The 12,995-nt window shown below is 34.4% G+C and overlaps 2 protein-coding genes across 5 annotated transcripts in view; both read left to right on the forward strand.

Moving 5' to 3' along the window:
- The window catches only part of CalpA (calpain-A), a 97,120-nt gene that overhangs the window by 74,352 nt on the left and 9,773 nt on the right, over positions 1-12,995 (forward strand). The gene's annotated exons all lie outside the window — the stretch shown is intronic.
- Positions 931-7,636, forward strand: LOC137243663 (uncharacterized). Its single transcript, XM_067771585.1, has 7 exons — positions 931-3,663; positions 3,742-3,999; positions 4,278-4,354; positions 6,395-6,499; positions 6,554-6,766; positions 6,874-7,033; positions 7,089-7,636. Exons 1-7 carry the CDS (start codon positions 3,600-3,602, stop codon positions 7,193-7,195), a joined length of 984 nt encoding a protein of 327 aa, XP_067627686.1. The 5' UTR covers positions 931-3,599; the 3' UTR covers positions 7,196-7,636.

A 12,995-nucleotide genomic window follows, 5' to 3' on the forward strand; every position in this document is an offset into this window, starting at 1 on the left:
ACTTACCATGATTTGCGACATGACTAAATACCTGGTAACAGTCGCTGTACCAGACAAATCAGCAAAAACAATCGCTTCAGCTATTTTCGAAGGATTCATTTTAACATACGGCACAATGAATGCCATAAAGTCAGATTTAGGTACTGAATTTAAAAATGAATTATTCGAAGAATTAACAAAGCTTTTAAATATTCAACATAATTTTTCAACTGCATACCATCATGAAACTGTTGGCACGATTGAACGTAATCATAGAGTTTTTAATGAATACTTACGTGCAAATCTAAAAGACACTTTTTCTGATTGGGATGTTTATTTAAAATACTTTACCTTCCTACACAATACTACGAGTAGCACAGTTTTCGACAATCAATTTTCACCTTACGAGTTAGTCTTTGGGAAAAAGGCAACTTTGCCTAATGAATTAACAAAAGAAAAAATTGACCCAATTTATAACGTCGAAAACTATGCCAGAGAAGTTAAGTTTAGGATGCAGAAAACGCACAAAATGGCACAGAATCTAATTAATAAAACTAAATTACAAAGTAAAAATCTATACGATAATACGGCACGACCTTTAATTGTAAAAATCGGAGATAGAGTACTTTTACAAAAAGAACCACATCATAAACACGAAAATATTTATCAAGGTCCGTTCATCATTACTAAAATTAACGAACCTAACGTAACTATTTTTGATGAAGTCAAAAACAAAGAAAAAATGGTACATAAAAACTGCCTTAGTAAAGTAAATTAACATTACTTTAATACCTTGATAAAACGTTAAATTCCATTGAAAAATAAATCCAAAATTTTCTTACTAGAATTTAAGCAGCCACGAAGGCAAAAAATTGTTAAACAAAAAAAAAACGGAAAAAAAGCACAAAATTTTGTATATTCAAAATACATATTTAATATCCCTACAAGAAACGCTGATAGTTTTACTAATACACTCACACTTGTAATTGACAATGCTGATCCTGCGATGACGTAAACATTGATACTCAAATTTGTGTATGTTCCTTTGTTCGCACACGCATATCCGCGTGTACCCAACGACAGCCTATAATCATGAAAAAGGACTCAAACTGGGAAAGCTTCGGACACCTGGTACAGAACAAAAGAACATACAGCAGATACCATTATGCATGTGAGACAGATACATAATTCTCAACGGAATTTTATGTCTGCGAGAACAGTTTATCCGATTTAATCATGTTGTCACTTCTGACTGTCATATGACAATTAAATGATTATTACGGTTGTTTTGTTATTTTTTAAATTGCGCAATTTTCAACCGACGAATACCAAATAAAAAATAAGTTTAAAAAATGAAAAAGAGAGCATTTCAAAGCTCCATGCTAAAAGAAAAAAGAAAATTCGAAAATAATATTAGAAAATACAAAAAGCTGTCGGAATGTGTGGGGCGCACTCAAAAAATTGATGCGGGAAAAATAATAGTGGTTAGTGGTGATTCGTTTTTAAATGTGTTTCCGCATGAGGAAAGCGCTCTTCTCGCAAACTCCATTGGTGCAGTTGTACCAGAAAGTACTTCCATATTCGGAAAAGCCAGTTCTTGCAATCCATCTGCAAGTGCGCTTTCATCAGAGTTAAGCGTTCCATGTGCAAGGTCTCTGAATTATGATCATATTGCATCCGAAAGTCCGTTTTTAGCTTGTGATACAACTGCAACAGAAAGTGGCTTCTTGATTGAGGCAGGCGTTACTATTGCAAGTTCTTTAAATTATGGTGCAATTACATTAGAAAGTGAAGTTAACAATGCCAAAGAAATAAGGGCATGGGCCATTAGGAATAATGAGTCCCAAAATTCTGTTGATGATTTGCTTAAAACTTTGAATAGAATGAAAGTAAAAGGTTTACCATTTTCTGCTAAAACCCTTATGAAAACCAGTCGGGAATCGGTGAATATTCGAACTATTCCTAATGGTGAATACCTATACATCGGTATTCAAAGTTATTTTAATTTTTACCCTTTTACAAATCTTGAAGATGTTGATGAAGTCCTAGTTGATGTAGGTATTGATGGTTTAAGCCTTTTTAAAAGTTCCGACCGAGTTTTATGGCCAATCCTTGGCGCACTTTCTAATTTTCCCGATGTTGATCCCTTTTTAATTGCGTGCTTTTCTGGTTTAAAAAAACCCGAAAGTCTTAATGATTTCATGGAAGATTTCTGTTTGGAAGTTCAGTGGTTAAGAGAAGCGGGAGTTAAAGTTGGTCCTACTGAAACCCTAAAAAAATTCAATGTGCGATTATTTTGCTGTGACTCCTCTGCAAGAGCATTCGTTACGAGTACTTTGTCTCATAGTGGCAAAAGCGGTTGTCCCAAATGTAGCCAAAGAGGCTCGTACATCGATAGGGTGTGTTATTCAAAAGAAGTTGGCCCTCCAAGATCGGATTTGACTTTTGATTTGCGTTGTGATCCTCCCCATCATGTTGGCGAATTCAAAGAAAAGAAGAGTATTTTGGAAGAAACAGGATTTGGCATGGTTTCTCAATTTCCTCTGGATTGTATGCATCTGGTTGACCTGGGTGTTACTAATAGATGGTTGAAACAAGTTTTAAAATATATAGATGTGCAAACTGTGAATGAAAAAATTTACTATGTCGCTCAGTTTGTTCCCTCTGAGTTTGGACGCATATCCAGAAAATTAAGCGAGCGTAAAAATTGGAAATCCACTGAGTTTAGGCAATTTTTGTTGTACACGGGGATTTTCCTGCTAAAAGATTGTGTAGAAAGCCACTTATACTACCATTTCCTATTATTGCATTGTGCTATAAGGCTTTTATCGAGTGAATGGACGTGTAAAACAAACCATGACGTCGCCCAAAACCTTTTAAATGACTTTGTTAGTTACTATGGTGATTTATTCGGAGATGAGTATGTTTGCTTTAACATCCACGGTCTTCTTCATTTGCCAGATTGCGTCAAGCAGTTTGGCCCTCTTGATTCATTCTCAGCATATAGGTTCGAAAACTTTATGCAGTATTTAAAACAACTTGTAAACAAGCCTAACTGTATTCTACAACAGATATTCCTCAGACTTGATGAAAGACAAGGATTTAATGTAACTACGGGAAAGTCTTCGAAAATGGGAGCATTTGTTGTAAACCCTCTGAAGAGAAAGGATTCCTTTTGTTTTAGCGGAAAGGTGGGCCCTATTAAAGTTCTTAATATAATTGAATCTTCTAATTCGAAAAAAGTTATTTGCAACGTATTTAAAAGGACTGAAAACTATTTTGAAGAGCCCCTTGAGTCTTCTCATAATCTTGGAATAGTAGTTGCTACAGATTTAATGACAGAAAAGGTCGAATTATCTTATGAGGATATTGATTACAAATACTTTTGTATTCCCCTTGATCAGAAGTTTCTCCTTATCCCACTTTTGCATCACCTATTCCACGATTTTTCGCATAAACCCACACATTCTGCATAAAAAATAAAAATGATAATAAAAAAAAATATGAAAAAAATAAAGAAAAAAAAATAAAAATGAAGAAATAAATAAAAACAAATATAAAAAATAATAATAAATAAAAATACAAAAAAAATTTTAAAAATAATTAAAATATTATTTTACATGAGTGCAGAAAATTCTTTTAATTTTGATGATTGGATTGTGGAAGACAGCCAACCTGAAAATGGTAAGTGTAAAATCATGTAAACAAGTTTCTGTAGTTTGAATATAATTGCAGGATTATCTGATCATTTCCTATTTTCAGCACCACCGACCATTAAGAAACGAAGATTTTTTGAAAAGAAATCACCACAGGCAGAGCAACAACAAGCACAACAAGTTATGCATAATTCATACATTCACCATATGCAATTTGATCAACCACAGCAACAGCAATTAATTCAACCACAAACACATCAACCATTTATACCATGCTATCAACCGCAGCTATCCGAGGGCAACCGTACCCAACCACAGGCACAGCATTCAACTCCGACACACCAAACACCAGAATTCAATGATGGTAATTTCAAGTTGCTTGCTGGCAGCTCTTAAGATTCAAAAAAATTTTATGCATGTATGCAAACTAGTGGTGGGATTATTTTCGAATAAACGTTATTCAAATAAACTAATAAATTTATTCGTTTCAAATAATTCGAATAATATTTATTCTAACTTTTTATTCGTTTATTCGAATTCCTTTCCTTATTATTCGAATAGTCCCACCCTTAATGCAAACCCTTATTAACTTATTAAGTGCCAAGTAAAACCTGTAATTACGTATACTTGTTTTTATTTCAGAATTTTTACGCACACTAAGGGAAATTGCTCGAAATCAAATTGAACTAAAAAACCAAATGCAGGTGTTACAGACCACAGTAAGTTTAAAGTATTTATAATTTAATAGTATGTTATAAATTTAAAGTATTTTCAATTCGTAAATTAATGTATCGTTTTTTATTGTTTTATGACTGTATTTCTTTTGTGTTTAGAAATTGATTGATCGTTATTTGACTAAGTAAAATCTTAATTGGAATGATATTAGTAGTATAGGTAATAGTCTAGTTGAGGAGTCGACTGCTAATACGCTACCAAAAATATCGGCAGAGGTGTCAAAGGACGCGTCTTGACATCAGTATTAAAAATCCGAAGGCGGAAAATAAAAATATTAACTCGTTCAAAAGATATTAACGAAAAACCGAAAAAAGACCCACGGTGATGCACAAATTTTTTTGTGGGTACTAACACAACAACAACCACATGCAAATCGCCAACTTCAACTGCAAATATCTCCAGACATGGATAAAGTTTTTCTTTTCCGCCATCGGATTATTGTTCTCGAGATTAATACGCGTCTTTTGACACCTCTCTCGATATTTTTGGTAGCGTATTAGCAGTCGACCCCTCAACTAGACTATTACCTTAGTATAATTGTTTTATTTTGTTAATCAATATCCAGCTACCAAATAATGAAAGGAAAGCACAACTTGTTCTAAATTTTTGACCGACTCCGTAGTAATTGTGTCCCACCACTATCACACATAATCCAATTGTTTATAGATTTGCTTAACGGCAAATGATGCAAATATCATGCGCGCATGCATATTTGGGATCAACATTTTTCGAATCTTCCAATTTTATGGCGCACATAAAGTCTGAACAGAAGGTCCAGAAATGTGGATCTTGCAACGCTTAAACTCCTGTCCATGAGCGTCACCACCACCGTGAGAGTGAACATGCCCTCTCCCTCCATGTAAATGTCCATGCCATGTTGAAAAGCATATATTCCAACCAAATTTACCAATAGTCCAAGCACAGATACAACAAACAAAAGTTGGTGCTCCATTTATCGTTCCACGCCCTCGAATAAAATAAAAACGGAATGAAAATTAAAACGAGGGTATTAACGTAGCGGTGCTAAAGCTTCTGCATGCACATAACCGTATGAAAATTCATCATTACCCTTCCTTACGCAAAAATTTTAACTCGTTTAAAAGATATTAACGAAAAACCGAAAAAAGACCCGCGGGTCCCTCCGAAACCGGTAGTGAAATCCATAGTACTTTTGGGCAGAACACCTTTCTGCGTTGGCGGTCTTTTGCCGCGCATATAAAAAATAACCCTGGGTTGGTCCAACACCGGTTTGGAGACCAAAACCATATCCGCACAAAACACTTATGTTCACAATTTTTTTTGTGGGTAAAACACAACAACAATAACATGAAAATCGCCAACTTCAACTGCAAATATCTCCGGACAGATATACAATTTTTCTTTTCCGCCTTCGCATTATTGTTCTCGAGATTAATACGCGTCTTTTGACACCTCTCTCGATATTTTTTAACTCATATTAGCAGTCGACCCTCAACTAGACTTTTGCCTTGAATTGTGGGTATGTAGCGAATTGAGAGGAAGTCAGTGGATGAAGACAGTCGAATGGGGTGGAATGAAGGAAAATAGGACAACAGAGTTGATAGAGGGTCAATATTAATTTAGAAAGCACTTAACAAATAACTAAAAGCTTTATTATAAATTAAATTTTATGGTTTATATTAATAAATGAAGTACAATAAATGCCATATATTCAAAAATTGGTAAAGTTTATGGCTCTTTAATATATAGCTTGAATTATCTTCAAGATTTTTGAAGTGTTGAGTACAGTAAAGTTTGAGTGAATGTGCAAATTTTTAGCAATCAGTTCATTTAGGACCTACACTCGATCCACCATTTCAATAAATATTGTTAATATTTATCACGATCCAAGTATAACGATATTTATTGAACGTGTAAGATCTGCCACACCTTGTGGGAGTTTGAATCATGATTAATTCTATATTACTATTTTTAATTCCATACTTATGTATGTATTTATACTTTTTTAATTTTTTAATAAATTTATGTACATCTCTTCATTAAAGCAAACAAGTATTATGGAAACAGTTGCATCTGTAATAAATGGCGTAAGCGCCATCACAAAAAATCAGATTGTCATTGTGCAAAATTTGGAGGCACACGATCAAAATGTAAGTAATGATGTAATGCAATTATGGAGACATAAAAATTTTTTTTTTTATTAGTCAGCGAATAAGTCGGAAATGTTGGCGCAAAATGCGCTGCTGCGTGAGTGCAAAGTAGTTGCAGAGCATATTCAGAGGTCGGTGTGCCTCATGACGGGAGAAATCCGAGATAGCGCGTTGGACGAGATTGCGAGTCTCCTACCTCTGCAATCCCTTGAAGTGCTCTTAGAGGTGGAGGAAAAATTGAGCAATGCCGATTTCGTGCAAAACATGGTAAGAATTATTTTGGTGTCGAACTCCTATTTTCAAATTGAACTTAAATGATAGTAAACATTTCAAAAATCAATTTTATATATATTTTGTGTTTTATTATTTTACAGATTACATACATCCACAGAATAAAAGGAGCCTCGACAGAGGTGGACTGTGTCTTGAGACACATTTTCGCAGACTCGCTTTTGGACGGGTTCAATTGGGATGGCAGGGGAGGGGTCAAAAGAGCACTGGGTAACCTAACATTGGTTGATCCAGTGTTAAGAGGTGAGTTTACTATAAATAATCAGTAAATTTTTAAACATTTATGTCTACTTTCTAGGCGTTTTTGAAAAAGGTGCCTTGCATTTCGAAAAAGACGTCAGGGCAGCGTTAACGAAGAGCCACCACCGAACAACACAACAAAAATATGTTCAAAAAAAAAAATAAGGTTTATAAAACTATTTATTTAAACAAATAAGAAACACTTATGCCTTTATCACATACAAAATTAAAAACCTAGTGAAATAAAGTAAATAAAAAGCAAAAAGCATTGTTTCATTTTTGGCGGAATATAACAATGGTCATTTGTGATAGTATAACAGTCAAACCTGATATCTACAGTAAACTATCATTTATGACACTTTTTGATAGTTAGAGTGTCAGCACTGATCCAGGAAAATGAATGAGAGTGAGCAGTACGGCTATATACTTAATCAGTGGGCGATGTTGGTGTATAAGAAGGAGACAAAAACTCACACGTACACAGTTGTTTACATCACATTTGCGCAAGTCCCCTTATGTTTGTGATAGAAAGTTTGTATGAGGCGCTGATCGTTAGGTTGACATTGCTGACAATCATATGATAGTCATATGATAGTCAGTGTTCTTGTAGGGATGTAATACAAAATGTAAAACTTTAAATTGAATATGTAAAACACAAATATTTACAAAAAAAAAGAAACATTCAACATATTTTGTCGTAAATTAAAATATTATTAATATTTATACCTTTCATTTAAGTTACAATGAACTATAAAAATTTAACTAAAATTTAACTATTCGATGCATAAAATCTTTTTTCAATTATTAATAAAAATGGTTCCAAAAAACGAATTAAAAAGGGGAGGTACACCCTAATATAAATATATATTCGTTTGTTCGCAACAATTTTTATAAGTTATGGCAAAAGAAGAATATGACAAAATTGATCACTTTGTCAATTCTTCTTTTCCCCAAAAAGGGTGATGTGAGGATAAAATCCCCCAAATTAACTTTTTAATAATCATCTGGCAACATCTCAACATTGTTACTCACAATGATATTTAATTGTGAATATTAAAACAGAAAGAATAAAATATAAACATAATACGTCATGAGATATTGTAATGTAGTGTGTAAAAGTGAACCAGATATATGTGGGGTGAAGCATGAAAAACGATTGGCAAGAGTGACATCGACATTTTCATGTTTCACCGCCATCATTATAAATTTGGCAAGCGTACAACATAGAAGTCTCCGGGAAGAATATTTAAAAGGAGAATAAGTTTTAGTTATATATATATATAAATCTATATATTGAACAGTTTTTAAATAAAAAAGTGATTATTTAAAAAGGTGAAGCGTCTGACTTAATTAAGAGTTTCCATACATGGGTGTGTGGCGTAGAAGACCGCCACGGAATTAAATTCCACAAAAATGGCCACAATCTGGAGGCGGCGTCCTCCCAGAACCATACCAAGGTGATAGAGGGTAAGTTTTCGGCTCGACAGCAAAGCTGTACCTTATACCACCGCCGCGCCGATATTTTTGACATTCGGCGGCGGCGTATATCTCTAGGCTATATAATGCAAAACGAGAATTTAGAAACTTGGTCTTGGTTCAAGAGATATAGGCCGATGTAGGTGCTGGGTCATTTGTGTACCAATAAATTCCAAATTTCGCCTTGAAGGGTTACCGATGGAACTTTCTTTCAAGTTGACGATAAATCTATAAATATGTACCTATATAAGGCAAAAAAAAAAAAAAAAAAATCTTGCTTGGTTCAAGAGATATGGACCGATTTAGGTGTTGGGTCATTTGTGTACCGATAAATTGCCGATTTTGCTTTGAAGGTTTATGATGGAACTTTATATCAAATATTAAATTAAACTACAAGGTTATACCTACATATTGCAAAAACAAAAACTTTGTTATTTGGCTTGGTCAAGCGATATACACAATAATCGGTTTGGTCGTTAGTAGTTGTCGAGAGGCCGATTATTGTGTATATCTCTTGAACCAAGAAAAATTTCCAAACTTTTTTTTGTTTCATTATATAGCTACTCACTTGTAGGTTAAGAAAAAATATGATTCATGGTTCTATCATTACCGGTTAAGGCGCTAATTGCATTAATCGATTTTTCGATTATTACTGTCCATCTCACGAACAGTTAAAGATGCAACATTGAATCAAATCGTGTCTTAATCTACTAATAGGTGGCTATATAATACAAAAAAAAAAAATTTTTAAATCTTGATTGGTTCTAGAGATTTGGTGCTGGGCCATTTGTGTACCGATAAATTCCGTTTTCGCCTTGAAGGGTTAATGATGGAACTTTATGTCAAATTTTGGATGAATCTATAAGGAAGTAACTGCATAATGCAACAAAGAAAATTTACAAACTTTGCTTGGTTCAAGAGATATACTCAAATTGACAGTCATTATCGATAAACCGATTAACCCTTGTAGCACCGCGGAAATCAATTACTTATCTGTATTCATGAATGCGTGTGCCATAAATTACCCTTCCACAGTACAGACAATTCAAAATTTCCCTGGCGGCAAATTTTTTCCATTCGCATCTACCACGATCACTTTTATTACCAGGCTCGCAAAACTACAGAAGCGGATACTTAACTTGCCTGTGTGTGTGTGAACTTTTTGTTGCCTCTTCTCAGCCATGCAAACAAACATTGCATACATTTAGGTAACTTAAGATGTTTGAGCGGAAGTGCGTTTGCAAGTTAACATCTGCAGCCTATAAGTATGCAGTATAAGTAAACACATTCTTACACACACACACACCCACACGTATTAGGGAGTCGCATCCGCTTATGTAGTTGTGCGCGCCTGGTATTTTTCAATATATGTGATCGCTGTAGATGCAAAAAACGAGAATGGAAAAAAACTTTCCCGCCAGGGATGATGATATTCTGATTTTTTGTCGCCGCTATGGTATAGTTAGTAAAGATACTTAGCAGAGTTTCTGAGTTCGATTTCCAGGTATAGAGGATTTAAAAAACCACAGTGTTGAAAAAAGCTAGACATTATGATGGATCTTCTCTTCCAGAAGTGCAATATAATTATCGTGATCACCTACAGTATTTAAGCCAACGGATATGATGGTATAACTGGAGTGTGTTTGGATACTGCTTGGGATTCCGGATATGGGCTCACGCCCAATGCATTACGATTCCATAACACCATTGCATTTACTGAGGAGTTTTAAGGCTATGGGGCATTTGTTGCAGACAATAGAGATCAGCTTGCAGAACAGTTGAACGGTTTCTCTTGGAGAGTATGTGACAGTCTACCTTCTTTAGGTATTTTTAATTCTCAAGACCAAGAACTGCTAATGGTGTATTTCATAGGAGTTTACGCAGAAGCTTAAAGGGCAAGATCATAAAAACATACTCACCATATTTCTTGATCCTTTCATGAAAATATGGCCATTTTACATTTAATTAATTCAAAAGAATAACATTTTTTTTTATATTTTCGTGATCAGCGCACTTTATTTCACAATTTTTCATGCAATTTGAATTTGCAGTATTATTACAAATTTTTGTTTGCATTAGTGTTTACATACACGTACAGACGAGTATTTATTATACATATATGTGTTTATGTATGATTAAATGTACAATGTATAAGCTTTATATGAACACTAGCAGACCCGGCAGACGTTGTTCTGCCCTAAATTTGTATATCTGCATACATTTTAATAAGCTTTTTCCGTCTAACTCTCCCTCGCCCCTCTACACTTTATTCTAATCTTTGTATTCACTCCTCCCTCCGTATTTTTCGCTTCATCTATCTCCATCTTGGTCTCATTCTATCTCTTTCTCAGTCTCCTTCTCTCTTTTCTCTTCTCTCAATTTTTTCTCATTCTTCTTCATATCTTATTGCCAGTCCCAGAAGGTGGTATGTATTTTGTTCCAGCCCCTTTCCGAGTCTCAGTCACAGTCCCACTCCGAGTCTCAGTCTCAGTCCCAGTCCTAATCCCAGTCCCAGTCCGCCTCTGGTCTACTTCCCGGAAAAAAGCATCGGAAATACTAATATAGGCAAATTTATATACCAAATTCAGGCAAATCGAATAGGGCGTATGTAAATAGGTATGTAGGTATTATTAATTCATGTCTTTATTTCGGCTTCGCATGCATATTTATCAGTTTTTCCAGGTTGATGCGACTAAATCGAATATCACAAAGAAAATTACTTAAAAGCTCTCAGCAACAGCTTTCATTTGATATCCAAAATACACACACATTCTAGGGGTGCCAGGTCCACGTTTTGGCCTATATCTCGAGACCCTAGTCACCAATAGGTATGAAAACTACCCTGTACTAAAGCGCTCATCAACAGCTTTCATTTGATATCCATATTGTATAAACACATTCTAGGGGTGCCCGGGTCCACGTTTTGGCCTATATCTCGAGACCCTAGTCACCGATAGGTATGAAAACTACCCTGTACTAAAGCACTCATCAACAGCTTTCATTTGATATCCATATTGTATAAACACATTCTAGGGGTGCCCGGGTCCACGTTTTGGCCTATATCTCGGGACCCTAGTCACCAATATGTATGAAAACTACCCTGTACTAAAGCACTCATCAGCAGCTTTCATTTGATATCCATATTGTATAAACACATTCTAGGGGCGCCCGGGTGCACTTTTTGTCCTATTTCTCGAGACCCTAGTCACCAATATGTATCCTGGTCCACTTCCCGGAAGAAAAATTATCCGACATTTTATTCTAGATATAACGCTACCTACATACCAAATTTCAGGCAAATCGAGCCATATATACGACAGTTTAGAATAAATCGGTCCCTGGTCCACTTCCCGAAAAAAAAACTTTTCACAAACACTCTCCGGGTTCTTATTAAGTTATCCTAAAAATTTCATGGCAATCTTTCTATCCGTTCTCGAGTTATGGAATGACAATCAAAATGTACACTTCTTTTTATATATATATATTGTAACGAATTTCCAATTGTAACGGATTTAGGGAAATTCCGCTTAATCCAAATATTCTCCTAACGTTCGAATCGCTAAACAGTTGAATAAATAATTCCAATATTCAATAGTGCAAAAAAATTGCCTTTATTAGACTACTCTGACAGTACTTCACAATAACACTTGACTTCACAACCAATAGTGTGCTTAAATCAAACTAATTGATTCTTACTCAGCTCTCGCTCCTTTTATACTCTCTGCTGTCTCGTTCGCATACTTCTAGGCGTTTCTAAAATTTTCTACTTGGTTACCAGCTATAAACTACAGATGCACGTTTATAGCCTCTCGCATAGCCATATGCGTATGTATATGTGAGAACTACTTCGCTGATGATTGCATACTTTTGTGAGTATCTCTCCGCGGCTTGTATCGGGTTAGAGATGATAGTATCCCTTAGTGTCGCTAATATTCGTCACAATATATATAAATTTAGTATGTGTGTATGTATGTATGTTTATAATTCAAATACTATTACATTGTATTTGCATAACAGCGCAAGAAAATGCGCATGTATAGCGGATTTCTATTACAATTTTATAGAACACATCCACAAACAAACAAAAAAACGGATTATTTAATGGGTGAATATTTTCAAGAGTTTGTAGAATAAGCTGAAAAAAAATTCATTCAGAACTATATAGGTATAAAATTTTTTTTTCTAAAATCTTAGAACAAACAAAATATTCGAGGGAAGGAAAAACGTATATAAAAATTTATACAAAGAGGTAAACAATGTTATGATTTCACAAAAATTAAAAAAAATTATTAAATTTAGTGATTTTCTATAGAAATTCGCCTTTCTAGAACAAAAAAATTGTAGAGTTGAAAAAAATGTAAACATTTTAAAGGAAACAAAATTTTAATTCATCCCAAAAATTCAAAAAAAAAAAACACTAATATTAAAACAAAAAATTTGTTAATTAAAAAAAAAAACAATTCATTGCAGTTTGCGGTTTCTTAAATTT

This window comes from Eurosta solidaginis, chromosome 3 (assembly GCF_040869045.1).
Source record: "Eurosta solidaginis isolate ZX-2024a chromosome 3, ASM4086904v1, whole genome shotgun sequence".
Classification (NCBI taxonomy): Eukaryota; Metazoa; Arthropoda; class Insecta; order Diptera; family Tephritidae; genus Eurosta; species Eurosta solidaginis.

Bases quoted from the DNA above. Each gene is read 5' to 3' on its own strand.
- LOC137243663 (XM_067771585.1), top strand. From the start codon at position 3,600: ATGAGTGCAGAAAATTCTTTTAATTTTGATGATTGGATTGTGGAAGAC. The intron at 3,664-3,741 runs GTAAGTGTAAAA...TCCTATTTTCAG, and splicing joins AGACAGCCAACCTGAAAATG to CACCACCGACCATTAAGAAA. The intron at 6,767-6,873 runs GTAAGAATTATT...ATTATTTTACAG, and splicing joins CCGATTTCGTGCAAAACATG to ATTACATACATCCACAGAAT.